We start from the raw sequence: 19,411 nt of genomic DNA on the forward strand, positions 1-19,411 counted from the left end.
TCAAATTCAAAGAAGAGGAAAACATTATCTATACTATAGTAGAATCCATAGGCCCCAATCAGGAATAGGGCCCCATTGTGTCAGGTGCTGTACAAACACAGGGAAAAGATAAACCCTGTCATGAAGCATTTACACCATGTCTCAATACATCAACAGACCAATAACAGAGGATGTGGATATGACATACAAATAAGAAATGTGGTATAGGATTGGCTCAGCATTATTTTTTTTGTTAAGTATCCTCACACTTTCTATGGGTCATCTCGATTATCACTTCAAAAGTTTTTTTTTCTCCTGCTGATGATAGCTCATCTCAATTGACTGGCCTCTTACAGTCGGTATGGCTACTTCCACCTTTTCATGTTCTCTGTATGTATAAATATCTTCTTGCTGTATGCTCCAGTCTATGCATCCGATGAAGCGGGCTGTAGCCCACAAAATCTTATGCTCAAATAAATTTGTTAGTCTCTAAGGTGCCACAAGTACTCCTGTTCTTTTTGTGGATACAGACTAACACGGATGCTGCTCTGAAACCTGGCATTTTACTTTATTTTGGTTGGTGACCTACTGTGGTCTGTCTGTTACTACTTGGAACCACTTAAATCCTACTTTCTGTATTTAATAAAATCACATTTTACTTATTAACCCAGAGTATGTATTAATACCTGGGGGAGCAAACAACTGTGCATCTCTCTCTATCAGTGTTACAGAAGGCGAACAATTTATGCGTTTACCCTGTATACGCTTTATACAGGGTAAAACAGATTTATTTGGGTTTAGACCCCATTGGGAGTTGAGCATCTGAGTGCTAAAGACAAGCACACTTCTGTGAGCTGTTTTCAGGTAAACCTGCAGTTTGGAGGCAAGTAATTCAGACCTCGGGTCTTTGTTCGGGCAGACGGGAGTGTCTGACTCAGCAAAACAGGGTGCTGGAGTCCTGAGCTGGCAGGGAAAACAGGAGCAGAGGTAGTCTTGGCACATCGGTTGGCAGTTCCCAGAGGGATTTCTGTGATCCAAACTGTCACAAAGGTAAACACAAGAAGCTTGTATTTAATGCAGAGTTAAAGAGAGCCAGAGAAGCGACTCAAAGATGGGGTTTGATGTGGTCAGAGCAGTGAGCAAACTTGATGATTTTAGCAGCAAATTCTGAATACACTTGAAGGGAGCAAAGTTACAGTAATCAAGAACAGAAAATAGTCAACATGTGAAAAGATGAGGGCTTGGATGAGTTTTGGTTGGATGGACAGAGAAAAGGCCAATTTTAGAGATATGTACGAAGAAAAGGTGAGCTTTAATACGGCCTATATATGTAATTCAGCTAATACAGCTGAGTCACAGAAGATACTCACCTAATAGGCAGCCCATACAGATCAATGAGCACTAGTATAATATGCTTTCTGTGGTACTTCTGCTTAATAAGAGGCCCCAGACATATTGTATATCTGCCTCAGCTTCTGAATGATCTGAAGACATAGCCCAATATAGCTCCATTATAACAGCAGCATAATTTTGAGACAGCAAAGGTAAAGGACACTATAGCAAGGCCTGCTCCGAAAATGGTGTACTAATATACAGAAAAAGCATTTTGGGCCTCAGCTGTGCTATCAAGACCCAGGAGTAGACCTAGATCTAATAAGACCTCTGAATTATGCATCTGTGTACCAAATGACAGATACACTCCCTCAGTAAGGAGCACAGACACCATCCTTGCAGATTCTTCCAGTTGCTTCTGCAGCCTACTAATATTACCTCAGTAACTGATCTTCAGCCAGTTAGCTCTCTTCTGTAGGACCCTTTCTTATTAGTTTGTAAAGCACCTAGCACTCTGGATGGTACATAAATAATGAAGCAAATATTAAAGTAATAATGTGAGGGAAATTTAGACTGATAAGACAATTAAGGCGTATACTCTTACAATTATCTATAATCTCTTTCCAGGACGGTACATGCACTTGTCTGTGGGAATAGTAACCCCATTCCTTACAAAATATGAAAAACCATTAAATGAGAAATGCAACGTCTAGCAGACTAACCACTCCCAATAGGGAACTTAGTTGAGGCCCAGGCTCTGAGTAATGTACTGAAGGACCTTTCATCTTCTGCCACGTCACTGTACATTTAACTCAAGGCTTGTCCATACAAACAACTTTCCTCAAAAGGATAGAGCTATAATCTTTACCGCTGAAATCTGTCACAAATGCATAGAGATAAGGCTCATTTTGGAACTCCAGTTTAGTCCAGAGTCCGAGCTACAAGTGTGGGAATGTTGTTTGAGTTGCAGAACAGATAAAACTACACCTCTACCCCGACATAACACGGTCGTGGGGAGCCAAAAATCCCTACCGCATTATAGGTGAAATACTGTTATACTGGGGTAGCGGTGGCAGGGCTGCAGCGGTGATTTAAAGGGCTGGGGGCTCCCTGCAGCAGCTGGAGCCCCGGACCCTTTATAGCGCTGCTGGAGCCCCGCTGCTACCGCGCTATATGCGAACCTGTGTTATATCGGGTCACGTTATAGCAGGGTAGAGGTGTAGTAACAAGGTTATGGACAGTCATCGGGACTTATTAATGACTGGGTAACATAGGAGCTTGCCTCAGAAGCAAAGTGCATTTCTTTCAACCAATCATTGGTAGCAAATAAATAGTATTTGCTATACACAGAATTGGGAGGAAGAAAAAGACCACACAGACAAAACACCTTTCCTAAGCATTCCCAAACAGTTTGAGAAGGATCCCTGCTCTCAAGAAGAAAAGATTCCAGGAACATTTCTGCTATTTACCTTGCACAAAAAAGCCTGCAGTGGTCAGCTGAAAGAAATTCTTTGACAAAAGTGGCAAAGTGAAAACTACTGCAACTGTTGAGCAATGATGCAAAATGAAAACCGGTAATAGAAGTGGTTTAGAAAAAGAGGAAGGGGGACTCAAAGGTTTCAGAAGAGTAGATCCCTAATTGTTGCTGCTTTCTGAATGCAAGTGGATGAGGTAGATTAACCAGCCAATCAAGATTGATGGAGCTATGGGGACAGAAAAATAACCTGTTTCTTTAGTTTATGTATCACATGTCACACTTATACATTGTGCTTGTTATTTCCTTGTCTGTTTCCTGATGTTAAATCAAGGAAGTCATGAGCTGTTTAAAAAAATGGCAAAGCTTGCAAGGTTCTATGTCGTGTTTATAGGGACACAATTCCCAAGGAAAATGAAGTAATTCTTTCATAAAACTGATGTAGATTTCAGGTCTTGCTGCCTGCCAGATGTAAGTTAAACTAACACTGAAGTGGTTGGGCAACTGGATCTCTGAAAAAACAGTGAATTGTAGCAGGCAACTCCTCCTTTGCTAAAAATGTCAACATAGCTAAATGAGGGAGGTGGCAATGTACAGCCAGCCAGAGGACTAGTCAGACTCCCAAGATAGCCTAAGATTGCTTCTCATGTAATGCAGAGCTGTTATGATCTAGCAACTGAAGAAAACTGAACTTGTATTAACTTGAGTGCTAGGCAATGTGGATCTTTCTGCCTCACTTGTTTTAGCACCCTTCATTTTTGAAAACAGAAGTATAACTTTTACCCTGATCTAACAATTGGATGGTATTAACTAACAGAGCCATGAGGTCAATGCATGTCCCCCCCTCTTCTCCCCAGTGAAATCAAATCATTCTTCGGGCCACACTTTATTCTCTAACAGTTCTAAGAATTTTGCAGTTGAATTTTCCTCTAGATAATTAGGTTCCACTGTGGGGGGAAAAAACCCACAAAATTACTTTGTTAATTGATAAAGTAAGAGGTGGGGCAGGAGGGTGTTTCCAGCTTGTGGCATCTGATACCAAAAAACATTTCACAGGCAATGAAATTTCCCTTTTGCATCCACTAAAACACCCTAATGGAAACCAAGGGTATGTCTACACAGGGATAAAAAACCCACAGCTGGCCCAGGTCAGCCTCACAGGGCTCGGGTTCCATGACTTAAAAATTGCTGTGTAGTCATTCGCACATGGGTTGGAGCCTTAGCTCTAGAACCCTGTGAGGGTGGAGGGTTCCTGAGCCCAGGCTCTGAGCCAAGCCTGAATGCCTATACAGCAATTTTTAGCCTCACAGCCCAAGACCCACAAGCCTGAATCAACTGAACCAGGCCAGCCAGGGGTGCTTTTATCTCTGTGAAGACATACCCTAAGTAAGAGTGTCCATACTTGACTAATATTGAGAAGAGTTACTGTAGACCACTACACATAGAAAATACCATATTTATGAAGCCTTTGCAGAGACGGCCAGATCAGGTGTTTACCACAGCAAAACGGAATTAAATGACTTCCAAGATGCTTCTCAGCAGATTTTTCTGGTGGAGGTCAATTCTTTCTTTTCCAAGCAGGCATCAATAATATAGGCAATATGCAATGGGCTTTTAAGTCAGAGTAAAATGCTTTTTGTACATAATAAATTTCACAAATACATTTACTATGTCAGTCAATAGGACACCTAGACACTTAACCTCATACCATTCCTGTATGTGAACTCACCATGACACAAACATGAATGCAGGCATCCTAAATATTTTTTTTCCCAAAATAGGATTTTAGCAGCTAAGTTATGTAACCTCTCCTTCACATAAACTGTTTATCTACAAACAAGGAAGGTACATCTCCTGGTTATCATGATTTGCAATCAGCATCCTAGGAACAAATCCAAAAACAGTATGGAACAAAGCTTTATCATAATGGGAAACAGAAAGAGATCTGCAAGAGTACAAGGAGTTCATTTGTTTGCCCAACCCAGGTACCTAGCTAGCTGGAATGAGAGTTCATCAGGCTCAGAGAAAATGGTGTAATTGGGACTCTTACAACCATTTCCATGAAGGACAGCACTGCTATTGTCATGGGGAGTTATTAAACTGCCTTGTGTGCCTTCAAGGCCTTTTTTTAAGGTGAGTCTCTATCTATGGAAAGAAGTCAAAGGAAGGGCTGGGTACAAGATTAGCTATAAGAAATTTATTCTTGAGTAGCAGGCCAGAGATTCACCTGCCCAGATTTCAGTTGGAGAAGATGGGTCCGTAAGATCCTTGGACCCCATTGATGCATACGTCCATCAATGAGGAGGGTCTGTATAACAATGTGGACTGCCATAGTTGACAGCAGAAGGCAACGACAGTCATGGTATTCCTACTCTCCTTTTTGATTTCTCTTTATCTTTCTCACATGCCTGTCCTGCAAGAGGAAAAATGGGGAATTCCTCTGGGAGAACTAAAGAGAGCTTTTCAGCGGAAAAATTCTTAGCATACATTTATCCATATACCTGGCTATAAGCTGCTGGAAGGGAACACATCAGTATAGAATAGTGATTCAGTAAAGTATAATTTATTACACTGCTATCTTATAACTGATTTGCTTTTATTTGCACAGGAAAAAAAATTGCTTCTGATTACCCAAGCCCAATATCACATAGGCTATGTGTATATTACATGCCCCTTTTGCCACAGTGAAAAGAAAAGCTGTGGCCACAGTGCAGCATGTAGCTACACATGTCAGTGAAAGGCTCTGGCAGTGGGAAGGCAGCTGGGAAAGGCTTCAGCAGCTCCCCACTGCCAGAGCCTTTCACTGTGATGAGGAAAGGCTCTGACAGGAAGAGGCAGCCTCCCCCACCCTATGTCCTCTGCCTGAATTTTTCCCTGTGGCAGGGAAGAGCTCCAGAAGCAGGGAGCTGCCACTTAACATTTATGTAGCACTTTTTACCCAAAGAGCTAAAAGTCCCTTACAAAAGGTAGGAAAATATCTGCTTTTTACACTGGGAAAATAGTATCAGAAAAACAAACGGACTTGCTTATCTGCTCTCACAAGATTTATTTCAGCTATGAGTTCTGATTAAGCAGTCTCCATCATGTTCAAACACACTTAATGTATTCTAAATTACACATGCAAATAAGAAACTGCTCTATTATTCTAAGGGCTTGGCTACACTGGAGAGTTGCAGCGCTAGTGGTGGCTTTACAGCGCTGCAACTAACACATTGTCCACACTTGCAAGATACATCCAGCCCTGTATCTTCCTGGATACAGCGCTGGCTGTACTCTACCTCTGCCTGTGGAATAACGACTGCAGCGCTGGTGATGCAGCACTGCTCTGCCAGTGTGGCCACCAAAAGCGCTGTTGTTGGCCTCCAGAGATATTCGGATATGCCTGTTCAGCCACTCTGCTCATCAGTGCGAACTCTACTGCCCTGGCCTCAGGTGACCCGTCCTTTAAATGCCCTGGGAATTTTAAAAATCCCCTTTCTGTTTGCTCAGCCAGGTGTGGAGTGGAATCAGTGAATCTTTCCAGGTGACCATGCCTCCACGCGCCAAACGAGCCCAAGCATGGAGCAATGGCGAGTTGCTGGACCTCATCAGTGTTTGGGGGGAGGAAGCTGTGCAGTCTCAGCTGCGTTCCAGCCGTAGGAATTATGATATCTATGGGCAGATATCAAGGGCCATGCTGGAAAGGGGCCATGACCAGGACACGCTGCAGTGCAGGGTTAATGTGAAGGAGCTGCGGAGTGCCTATTGCAAAGCCCGTGAGGGAAACCGCTGCTCCGGTGCTGCCCCCACGACTTGCTGTTTTTACAAAGAGCTGGACGCGATACTTGGGGGTGATCCCACTGCTAATCCGAGGACCATGATGGACACTTCAGAGCCAGGGGGGGGCGGGGAACCGAGAGTGAGGGTACTGGGATGAGGGGAGACACCCTGGAGTCCCAGGAAGCATGCAGCCAGGAGGTCTTCTCAAGCCAGCAGGAAGGTAGCCAGTCGCAGCAGCCGGTACTTGATGAAGGACAAGCAGAGGAGTGGGTTCCTGGTAAGCGGCTTGTATTTTCAGGATGGAAATGTTTTGGGAGAGGAGGGAGGGTTAGGGCTGCATGCATGCATGCCTAGATGTGGAATAGCCCATTGATGTGGTTTATCATGTCGCGGTAATCGGCCTCGGTAATCTCTTCAAAAGTTTCAGCCAGAGCGTGGGCAATGCATTTGCACAAGTTTATTGGGAGAGCCACTGTGGTCCTTGTCCCAGTCAGGCTAATGCCTCCACGCCACTGTGCCGCGAGGGGTGTGGGGGACCACTGCTGCACACAGGCAAGCTGCATAGGGGCCAGGGCAGAATCCGCATTGCTGTAGAAGACCCTCCTGCCCTTCCCAGGTGACCCGCAGCGGCGAGATATCTTCCAGGATTAACTCCTGTGGAAAATGTAGGGAGACTGTTCAGCATAGGTGCTCCCTGAAGCTGTTTGCCTTCCCCAAAGCACAGAAACCCCAGTACAGCCCAGAAGCAATCATTTCCCCTTCCCAGGTGACCCGCAGTAGCGAGATATCTTGCAGGATCAACTCCTGTGGAAAATGTTGGGAGACTGTTCAGTGTAGGTGCCCCCTGCAGCTGTTTGCTTTCCCCAACGCACAAAAACCTCAGTACAGCCCAGAAGCAATCAGTCCCCCTTACTCACCATTTCGAGGCTCCTGTGGGTTACGTGCACTCTCTTTGGCATGGGAAAATTATGCTATTGTGAAGACTGTAAACTCCTTTACTGTGTGGGAATAACTGAGATATAAACAATGTTGCCTCTGTTAACTGTTGCCTTTTTTGCCTTTCTACAAGCAACCTTGACTTCTCGGATGCCCATGTTATCAACAGCTGAAAGACTCCAAAACCTCCGGAAGAAGCCGTGCAAAAGCAAAGATGACTTGCTGCAGGACTGGAGGGAAAAGGAAAGCAGGATCCACCAGAGGAACGAAGTGGCCAGGAAGAAAAGCACAAAGCAGCTGATAAGCATCCTGGCGCGCCAAATGGACTGTATCCAGGCGCTCGTAGACATTCAGGAAGAGCACTACCATGCCGCCCCCCCCATGCCAAAGCTCTTTCACTTGTGCCCCAATGTCAGCTCCAAGCCCCCTTCCCCAGGACCTAAGCTGGCAAAGGGGGTGCGGTGGGTGGACAAAACTGTAAAGTCATCAGGTTTGAAAAATGTCCTGTGGCTAGTGCCTGTGCAACTGAACCTGCTGCACAACTTCAGTGATGTCCCTTATATCTAGCCAACTGTGATGGGGGTTTGATGACGTCTATAGTAAGTGTCGTAGTTCCCAGGGCTGGTGCTGAACATACAGTGTTGGAAGTGTCAGCTGGTGGTGTAAGAACCTGGTCTGTCAAGAAGTTATTTTCTTTTCAATAAATGAATTCTTGGGTTGAAAACAGAATTTATTATTGCAGAAAGTGAAAGAATACCATAGCCCAGGAAAGAAAAGGCACTGCAAATCATTTTAGGGAAAAAACAGTTTCCTACTACATCTGTACCAGTGCCACATTCAGCTTCTCATGCAGAGGCACCAAACATCTCACTGTTTTGTTTTCAAGCCTCAGACTTCCCCTCCTCGGCATCCCTATCCTATGTAGCCCTGCTGGCTGGGCCTCTACTAGTAGCCCTGCTCTCTGGCTGTGCATTCAGCCTCCAGGCATTGAAACCTCAAGACGGTCGATGAATCTGACTAGAAGTTGTTATCACCCTTCCCTTCAAATATTTATTGGGAGGGTACAGCAATGCGGATATCAATAGCAGGGATTGCTTGCTTTCCCCAAGTCTAAGCTTTCCCAATACAGAAGATCTTCCAGCGCCCCTTATTAAACAGCCAAAAGCACACATCCACAGTTCAATTTTGCATCGGCTCAGGCTAGTAGTGGGGAACGGTCCATTTGCTCCTTGTCAAGAGCTGTCCTTGATACGGGTTTTCAATGAGCCAAGGCGATTAACGGTGTTGGAAAGCAAGGCGATCTCCAAGGATATCACAATGGGCATTTTCACACGAATCCCTACATGCATATCTTCGCACAGTCTGGGAAAAAAAGTTCCACTGCCTGCATCGTTCCTGAACAGGCCAGCGTTCCGGTAAGATTGCGTTGTATCATTGCCACCCTTCCAGGCCAGACCAACTGGTGTTAATGTTCAATGAATCGCCCACCGGTGATTCCACTAAGCAGCCTGCGAGAACCATTTAGAGAAATTACTCCTTCTGATTTAAATTGTACTTGGTAATGCTAGGTGGCGGTGGTGCCAGTAATTAGGAATATGCAGTCCATCTATCGCCCCTCCACAGTTTAGTGGAAACCCCGATTTATGCAAGCAAAGCTATCCGCAATGTCATGCATGTTGCCCAGAGTCACGGTTCTTCTTAGCAGGATGCAATTAATGGCCCTGCAAACTTGCATTAAAACAATTCCAACGGTCGACTTTCCCACTCCAAACTGGTTCCCGACCGATCGGTAGCTGTCTGGAGTTGCCAGCTTCCAGATTGCAATAGCCACTCGCTTCTCCACCAGCAGGGCAGCTCTCAATCTCATATTCTTGCGCCACAGGGTGGGGGCGAGCTCAACACACAGTCCCATGTAAGTGGCTTTTCTCATCCGAAAGTTCTGCAGCCACTGTTCGTCATCCCAGACTTCCATGACGATGTGATCCCACCACTCAGTGCTTGTTTCCCGAGCCCAAAAGTGGCGTTCCACGGTGCTGAGCATTTCCATGAATGCCGGATGCAATTTAGCGTCATACGCGTCAGGCGACTCGCTATTATCGTCGGACTCCTCATCACTTTGTATCTTAAGGAATAGCTCAACTGCGAAACGTGATGTGCTGGTGAGACTCATCAGCATACTCCTCAGCAGCTCGGGCTCCATTTCCCAAAGAAATCGCGCTGCACAGAAACCTTTGAGAGAGTCAAGATGGCGCCAAACGTGGACGGAAAAACAGAGATTGCTAGGGTGTGAAGCGATGCATCACGGGGCATTGGGACAGGAAGCAGAATGACCCGCACCCTCCGCCCCCTTCGCAAAACCCACGGCGCCAAAATGGGACGAGGTGCTCTGTGGGATAGCTGCCCATAATGCACCACTCCCAACAGCGCTGCAAATGCTGCAAATGTGGCCACACTGCAGCGCTAGTAGCTGTCAGTGTGGCCACACTGCAGCGCTTTCCCTACAAAGCTGTACGAAGACAGCTGTAACTCCTAGCGCTGCACACCTGCAAGTGTAACCAAGGCCTCTGTCCTAAGTTTTGAAACCTTCTTCCTTGGCACACAAAACAGACAGAGACCGAGGGGGGGGGAGGGGGTGTAAAATCAGTGAGCTCACAAGTGAGTATTTACAAGCTCTTCATCACAAACTTTTATTTTTTTAAAAAGATCCTCTGAGTTTCCAGTGAAACTTGTCGTCACAGAAATTCTCCCTCCCTCTGTAATAGCTTCACTACTTTTACAGAATTCCCTATCTGGTCAATTCATCAGGCAGCATTGACCTCATCCTACAACACTGACTTTCAGTGAAATTTAAACAAAGGCCAAAAAATATCTGCCAAGCCCCTCACATACTCCATACACTACGTCTATTTTTTTTTAAAATAACTGAAGTCTTGCTGTAAATGAAATGATCCACAGAGTCCAGGCAAAATCTTATGCAGCAGTTTACTTTTACAACAAATACTTAGCCTGAATGTTTTAACAAATCAAAAAAGTACCATATTTTGGAACGCATTGTCAATGCCTACAAAGAATGAAGACCATCTCAGCACTTTATCATTCTTCATATTTCCTCACAGCTTTCAACACTAGCTTCCCTTTACAGCAACTGCCCCGGAGTTCTCTATAATTCTGTCCTGAACACAGCTCTGAGGAATAAACCTCCCCACACAAATATCAGAACATTAGCACAAGCTTATGGATGAGAATTTAAATGTGAAAATAAAGACATTCAAAATTATTTCTCCAGCAACCTAAACTCAGTGACTTTGCACCTTTTTTTTTTTTTTTAAGTACTGCATAAACTGTTACATTTTTTCCATAACGTAGATTGCAAGAGTTATGGCTGTTGGGAAAACCATACATTTGGATAACTTGAATTTAATGAATTCACATTATTTTTCTTTGGATTTGTTTCCAAATTAAGTAGAAAGGAAGAAAAAAATGTTCTAAACAACAAAGTGTGTTGGCCCAACTTAGCTGCCACTGTACACTCAAACAACATCCCGGTGCAATCATTCAAATCAGTTTCATGGGCACTTAGAATACAATATACCCTGGACAGTATTACATTTGTAGCCTGGGAAGCAAAAGAGAGGTGGACATCTCAAAAGACACAAAGACAATAGGATATCTCCCAATGATACCTCAAAATTTGGAGAAAAGTCTTAATCTCTCTTCACCTTCAAGATAGCATTAGAAGGAGTCTAGCAGACTCTCTCCTACCTCCACCCCTACTTCCTCACTGGCCATTTCTGAAATTTCACCTTCCCGCAGGGTACAAAGAGGGTTACATATTCAAATAAAGTAGGGGAAATTCAGTGGGAGGAATACTTGGCCATTGGGCAGATACTCTCGAGAAGTAAAATTAAGATAAACCACTCCATGGCAAATTCTTAAAAACTAATTAGAAGACTACTGAAAAACAACTTTTCCCCTATATTCTCATCTCTCCGAAATGACCTAACAGAAGTTAGAATCCCCTGAAAGTAGAGGTTTCTAATGGAGATGTTCTCATAACAATACCTGTAGCACTGCTATATGGCTACTACAGAATAACACATTTCCCCCACAATCTTGTGGAAAGCTTTCCATACAGAACTATTCAGAAAATACTCATTTGGACATGACATTACATTTCTAGTTCCATCTCTTATGTTGGCTTCATCAAACAATACGTCGCTTCATTATATATTCTTTGCTATTTTTAATTTGGGGCACTGCAAACCTCTTTAGAGACTCAAAGGTACAGTCATTAAAGAAAGGCATATCCCATTCAACATGCAGGCAACCCAATTTTCCTCAAAAATTCTCTTAATGCACGTATATATAAAGACAATCTTCAATGAGGCAAGCAAATCCACTGGAAAGTGCAGGACCCACCAAGGCAAAGGAGGAACTTTGTCACAACTGGTGGCTGGCGTGAGATTTGGTGCACAGCATGGCGGAAGAAGAAGGATGTTTAAAAAAAAGGGAGAGGATTTATTTATTTCCCATCACCACAATGGATGACGTAGTGCAGGCACTGCATGAGACTTAGGCCTGGTCTACACTAGCCTGTTATTTCAGAATTAGCCAAGTTATTTCGAGAAAAAAAAGATTCCGTCCACATGGCCAAACAGGTTTTTTCAATTTAAAGGGCTCTTTAATTTGATTTCTGTACTCCACCTCTGCAACTGGAGTAGCGCTTAAATCAAGATCGCAATCCCAGGTTAAAGGTATTGTGGACGCAAATCAACATTATTGGTCTCCAGGAGCTATCCCAGGATGCTCCCTTGTTACCGCTCTAGTCAATGCTCCCAACTCCAATGCACTAGCCAGGTGGGCAGGAAAAGCCCTGGGAACTTTTGAATTTCATTTCCTGTTTGGTCACCAGCAGCACAGGTGACCATCAGCACAGTCCACCATCACAGGAGATCATGCAGTCCCGCATGGTCCAAATGGGAGGTACTGGATCTCATTGCATGCTGGGGAGATGAGTCTGTTATGGCAGAACTACGTTCCAAAAAAAAAAAAAAAAGGAATGCAAATACCTACGCTAAAGTCTCCACGGCCATGACAGAAAGAGGCTACTCCAGGGACACAGAGCAGCGTCGTACAAAAATCAAGGAGCTCAAGCAAGCGTACCAAAAAGCCAGGGAGGCAAACGGGCACTCTGAGTCACAGCCCCATAGAGTCTGCTTTTACCATGAGTTCCATGCAATTATGGGAGGTGATGCCACCACTACCCCACCACTGTCCGTAGACACCTGCACGGAGCGAGGAGGAAGAGACATTGGAGGACTAAGAGGACGACGAGGAGGACAGTGCACAGGCAGCAAGTGAGGAATCCGTTTTTCCCCCTAGCCAGGAACTAATCTTAATGCTGGATCCAATAGCCTCCCCTCACTCCCAAAGCGGGCTCCTGTTCCATGACCCGGGAGAAGGTACTTCTGGTGAGTGAGAGCCTGATTGGAGCCATGTGGTGGGGCGCGAGGGAACCCGCCGTGCTGGGTTGTTCGCAGAGCCTGATTGGAGCCATGCGGTGAAGGGCGGGGTGGGGCGTGGGGTTATTGTGTGCAGTGATCATTCCAGAGAGCCTGCAGGCCCTCCTTTTATATGGCAAACCCACCAGGCATTGCTTGCTGTGGGAAAGGGGGCCCAGCAGTTTGAAAGCATTGAAATGAATGTAGAAGAAGCAGAATCCCGTGTGGCCCTAGGGGCTGCCTGCAAGATGAATTCTGTTGCCCAGCCATGTGTGATGGCTTACTCATACCAAAGTGCCCCCTTTTTTCTCTGCAATGTATTTTTTAATACTACTTTCCCTTTTTCTCCTCCCACAGGTGCAAATGTTTCAACGCAACCCCTATCTACTCTGTCCCAGAGGCTGGTCCAGATTAGAAGGTGGAAAAAACGAACTCTGGAGGACATGTTTGCTGAGCTCATGCTGTCCTCCCACACTGACAGAGCCCAGCTGAACGCATGAAGGCAAACAATTGCAGAGTCCCATAAAGCATTACAGGAACACGAAGAGAGGAGGGAGGCGTGCGATGAGTGCAGGCAGGACGCTATGGTCAAGCAAACTGACATGCTCCGCTGTATGGTGGATCTAATGCGGGAAAGGCAGCAAGACCACAGACTTCGGCTGCAGCCCCTGTATAACCAAACTCCCTCCTCCCCAAGTTCCACAGCCTCCTCATCCAGACACCCAAGAACATGAGGGGGACGCTACGGGGACCCACACACTCAACACTAGAGGATCGTCCAAGCGCCAGAAAGCTGGGATACGTGAATTTTTGATTTGGTTTCTGGACTTGTCCTTCCCTCCTCCTCCACCCCCCTAACCTCCCCCACCCCCGTCTACCTTATAATTGCTCTCAATGGGTTGTGCATCAAATAATAAAGAACAGTTTTTAACCAGTTTTGACTTTATTTCCTTTCATATATATAGGGTGCGGATAACTTCAAGAGAAACAAACAACGGTCACACCGTACCCTAGCCAGTCATGAAACTGGCTTTCAAAACTTCTCTGATGCGCAGCACAACCTGCTGTGCTCTTCTAATCACCCTGTTGTCTGGCTGTGCGAAACTGGCAGCCAGGCAAGTTGCCTCAACCTCTCACCCTGCCATAAAAGTCTCCCCCTTACTCTCACAGATACTGTGTAGCACACAACAAGCAGCAATTACAATTGGAATACTGGTTGTGCTGAGATCTAATCAAGTCAGTAAACTGTGCCAGAGCCCTTTCAGACATCCAAAAGCCCACTCCACCACCATTCTGCACTTGCTCAGCCTATAGTTGAACTGCTCCTTACTACTGTCCAGGGTGCCTGTGCACAGCTTCATGAGCCATGGCATTAAGGGGTAGGCTAGGTCCCCGAGGATAACTATAGGCATTTCAACATCCACAACAGTAATTCCGATCAAGTGGGTATTCACCCACAAAAGCTCATGCTCCAATACATATTAGTCTATAAGTGCCACAGGACTCTTTGCTGCTTTTACAGATCCAGACTAACACGGCTACCCCTCTGATACTGCACATTCTAGTGGGGGTGGACTGGACTGCTAACTGAGGAAATTTCACTTGGAGAAAGGTCTCAGGTAGTGCTGGACAGCTGTCTCTTCTAATGGTTCTCATGTGGAATGCTGCAGTTTGCTATTCTGTCACCACTTTGGTCTACACATACATGATGCTGTTAGGCTAAATCAGTGCAGAGATATGGGTTGAAGTGCCTTCAGTATGCTGATGACATCTAACTTTCTATCTCATCCAATCCACGAAGCACCACAGAGTGTCTTTCTCAGTGTTTGGGTGAGACTCGGATAAGGATGGGAATCAGTTGACTGGGGTTCAATCAAGATAAGGTTAGGGTGATAATGGTAGTTTGCGGAACCAACCAGAGGGGGGAAAACAAAGATTATGAATTGATTTAGAGTGAGTGTTTCCCATCTGTTAGTCAAGTGTGCAATTTGGGGGATTTGTTGAATTCCAGCTGCTTTTAGATAAGCAAATAGCAGAAATGACCAGGACAACTTCCTGCCGTCTGCATTTGGGCCAGGACACGGTGACTTTTGCTCTTGAATACATAAGGTAAGTAAAGGATGTGGTGGTCCATTTGTTAAATATTTCACTATGAGCAAATAACACCAATGCTTCATAATCTTCTCTGGCTGCCTGATGGCTTTTAGATGGGCTTAAAATGTTGGTTTTGACCTAAAAAATCATATACAGCTAGAGACCAGCCTATCTGACTCCCTCCTCATGTGATACTGCCACAGCTGCAATACACAGAGGACAGTGTTTTCAGTGAGGGTACCTCAACTCTGGAATTTACTCATCCTTGGTCTCAAAGTGCCCAAATCTCTTGCCTGTCAGGACCCTCTGCAAAGCCCATCCATTTGGATGAGTACGTAGGTAGGGCTGAGATGGATGGAATTGTTAGTGATGGAACTAAGAGTTGGGGATTTGAGATACATTCTTCTGCAGCTATGCAATCATTTTAATTTCATTGATATGGGTAGTACTTTTAATATCTTCTCAGAATATCTAAAGTCACAGGCAGTGATATAGACCAAACAGGAGTACATAATATGCAGATGCCTTAATACTCAAAATAAGGATGGGAAGGAAAGGGAAACACACCACCAACAGCCAATTGCTACAGCCATTTAGTAAGTGAAAACTAGAATTGCCTGTATTAAGTTTTAGCTCAATATGACATTTTTCCCTACAATATATGAAATAAGTTGTCTTCTAAAAGAAAGATACACCAAAAAAGAAGAGGAGATGAACTGTAGATAGCATAAAGAAAAATTAATGCTCACCTCCAGCAATTCTGAGACAATAGGTAGTACTTCAGGGTTACAAATATCTATAGAATCATCCCGGTATGTTTTCTTTTTGTAACAGATGTTACCCAAGTGTAGTATTGCAGATAAGAGAGAGAAAATTCTAAAGAAACAAAAAGAAACAAGAAATATTTTTGTTTTATTGTTTTTTTCACAATACCAAAAGAAAAAAAATCACTGTCAGAATCTTAGAGCAAACATCAGTGTCAACAACCCTGGAATGACATTTGTCATTAGAATCCCACTACAATAAGAACCAGAAGAAAAACTGCCACAAATCATCTATCACCCCTTAAAATGTATTCTGATTAGAAAGCTGCCAGAAAACAGTGCAATGCTATGAATCCTACTTGCTGCAATACTTAATATGAATACTCTGCATTTATTAAGTATTATAATTCCCATTTTGCAAATGAGGAAAACTGAGGCACAGATAGGTTATGCCCTACATTTTCAAAACTGTCCACTGGAAAATTAAGACCCTCAAAATTAGCATCCAACTTGAGTCATCTAAGGCCCATTTTTCACTGAACACTCAAATGCTGACACTCTCAGTATTGGTGCATACTTCTGAGAATTTTGCTTCACTGAGAAAATGAATCCGTTTGGATCAAAACAATTTAAACACATTTTTACTCTTAAAAAAAATAAATATATATAGGGACTTAGGCTATGTCTACACTGGCAACAGAACGACAAAACTTTTGTCTTTCAGAGGTTCAGGGGTGTTGGGGGGTTAAAAAAAACACACCTGAAAGACAGCAACAAGAAGTGCCAGTGTGAACAGCACGTTGTCAGCAGCAGTGTTCTCCTGCCGACAACGCAAATGCCACTCGTCGGGGGTGGAAGTTTTTTGTCAGCAGGAAAGCCGACAAACAGCAGCTACACTGTACGACTTTTAGCAGCACGGCTGCAGCAACACAGCCGTGTCATGGAATCATAGAATATCAGGGTGGAAGAGATTTCAGGAGGTCATCTAGTCCAACCCCTGCTCAAACAGGACCAACACCAAACTAAATCATCCCAGCCAGGGCTTTGTCAAGCCAGGCCTTAAAAACCTTCAAGGATGGAGATTCCACCACCTCCCCAGGTAATCCATTTCAGTGCTCCACCACCCTCCTAGTGAAATAGTTTTTCCTAATATCCAAAGTAGACCTCCACCACTGCAACTTGAAACCACTGCTCCTTGTTCAGTCATCTGCCACCACTGAAAACAGCCAGGCTCCATCCTCTTTGTAACCCCGCATCAGGTAGTAGAAGGCTGCTATCAAATCCCCCCTCACTCTCCTCTTCTGCAGACTAAATAAGCCCAGTTCCCTCAGCCTCTCCTTGTAATCATGTGCCTCAGCCCCATAATCATTTTCAATCCCCTCCGCTGGACTCTCTCCAATTTGTCCACATCCCTTCTGTGGCGGGGGCCAAAAACTAGATGCTATACTCCAAGTGTGGCCTCACCAGTGCTGAATAGAGAGGAATAATTACTTCCCTCGATCTGCTGGCAAGGCTCCTACTAATGCAGCCTAATATGCCATTATGTTGCTAAAAGCTGTGTAGTGTAGACATAGCCTTAGTGGTATTCAAGTTATCGATTTATGAATCTGATGTTTTTGTTGCTGAAAACAATATTACTATCCTGATGTCATTTTTTTCTACTTAATATGAATACAAACATTTCTGTTAGACCAACATATTATAGAAGTAATGGTTTACGGAAAAAGATATTCATGACTCCATCTAATAATTTATTCATAACCTACTGAAGACTTAAGAACCTTCAGTGATAATGTAGCTTGATAGAACTTGAAAGTACTGTATTGATATAGAATTGTTTTGCAGTTTTTTTCTGAACTAAAACAAAATCTCTATCCAAACACTTGTGTTGTGTGGTTACTTTTCTTTTTTGTTGTATTCCCACCGCCCTGTACCCCCCAGTCGCCTGGCAGCATCATGAAGGCTGTTATTAGTCTCAGAGTGACACTGCTATTCTCATTCTGTATTACAACAAGATTGATCAACCCTATTTCTCAACTGGCTATACCACTGAATGAGTGGATCCAGATGTTACACACAAAGGTGTTTTTAAGGCTTCTAGAATATTTGGTATCAGCAATTGCATGCAAAATGGATCCAAGGGTTAAAAATAAGTAATAAATAAAAGGTTACAGACAGGATATCTGACTGAATTATCGTTTGAATTAAAGTCATGCAGAGTGAGGCGTTAATATTCATGAACAATTCAAAAATACTTCAACTGACAGGAAGTATATCTTGTTTATACCTTTAAATGTTCTTTAAAGGCTTAACATATAAATGGTCAAGTGTCATTACACCCTGTCATATCAGCAGTCTGATAAATTATATAGTGCACAACGGAGTCACATTCAAGTGCATTCAGCACTGTCTTGCTCATTATGCCAGATATTAACATGGAAGATGAACTCACTGTCCGCGAGTCTTGGGAAGAAATCCCACCATCTCCATGGCCAGTTGTAAGCGCTCAAAATCATGCTTCAGGTCTTCCCCTTCAACAGAGAAACAATCCTGTTTGGTTCAAACACAAAGATTGAGCGTTAAAAGAAATGAAGACCAGAATGTATCTAGCTGGTCAATTCTTAATCACAAATCTTAATCAGTGCTTTCCATGCCCTTCCTGCCTGAGGAGTGACAGACACAGACCTCCCTTAACATTAATAAGGAACAGCTCAATTAGTTACCAGCAACACACATCTTTGAAATCATATTCACACTCTCCCCTCTCTGGCACCATTCTGAAAGTCCAATGCAGAATGAAAAGAGCATGCACAATATGAATTGTGAACTATACCTATTGTGGGTGAGGGATGGAGACTCAGTCAAATAAAGAATGAGGAAAGTTAACGTGGGGCTTTTGAGTACTGTTAAAAAAAACTTGCTGGAAGAAGTACGTGCATATAACTTTCCAAGGAGATTACGCTGTAACTTATTTCCAGTCTGCTCTAAATATTAATCTTTAGAATAAATGAGCCCCAGGATTCTAACTCACACACACTCCTAATGAATATAAATGGATTTTTACATTATTTTTAAAAATAAATAAAATTAACTGCAACATACATCAATAGATTAATTTTCTGGGGTTAAAATCATGAATTTTGAAATGCTGAAGATTGGAGGCTGTTATATTTAACAGGTTTTTTTATTCTAAACATTAACTAATGTTCTGAAAATGCTAACTCGAGAAAATTCAAAATCTACTGAACTTTACATTTTGAGGGTACATGGATACTTTCAAATGATTTAGATACTGAACTCTTATGTTTTCTATAACCCACTAATATTACAAAACTAATTGTTAACGGTGACAAAGAGTTCCAGAGTTTTCACACTTCAGATATACTGGGACCCATCTGTATTGGCCTCACAGCTATGTTTAAGAATCTTAGTTAAAACTATATGCCTTACAACCAAACTCTCTTAAAGTGGTTTATAAACTAACAAGCTCAGCACCTTTCATGTGATTTGGTTCACCTCACGCCCACCATGGGTTTCCCCCCTTGATAGGCCAGATTATTTTTATTTCTTCC

General features: G+C 43.6%; 1 protein-coding gene across 5 annotated transcripts in view; it reads right to left on the reverse strand.

The window, feature by feature from the left end:
• Positions 1–19,411, reverse strand: part of MYO9A (myosin IXA) — a 451,053-nt gene that overhangs the window by 220,979 nt on the left and 210,663 nt on the right. For all 5 annotated transcript variants that reach the window (XM_032791130.2, XM_032791129.2, XM_032791131.2 and 2 more), the window contains 2 exons: positions 18,292–18,389; positions 15,825–15,951 (listed from right to left, as the gene is read on the reverse strand). In XM_032791130.2, coding sequence (XP_032647021.1) covers positions 15,825–15,951; positions 18,292–18,389 — 225 coding nt within the window. The remainder of the gene's footprint in view (positions 1–15,824; positions 15,952–18,291; positions 18,390–19,411) is intronic.

This window comes from Chelonoidis abingdonii, chromosome 9 (assembly GCF_003597395.2).
Source record: "Chelonoidis abingdonii isolate Lonesome George chromosome 9, CheloAbing_2.0, whole genome shotgun sequence".
In the NCBI taxonomy this organism is placed as follows: domain Eukaryota; kingdom Metazoa; phylum Chordata; order Testudines; family Testudinidae; genus Chelonoidis; species Chelonoidis abingdonii.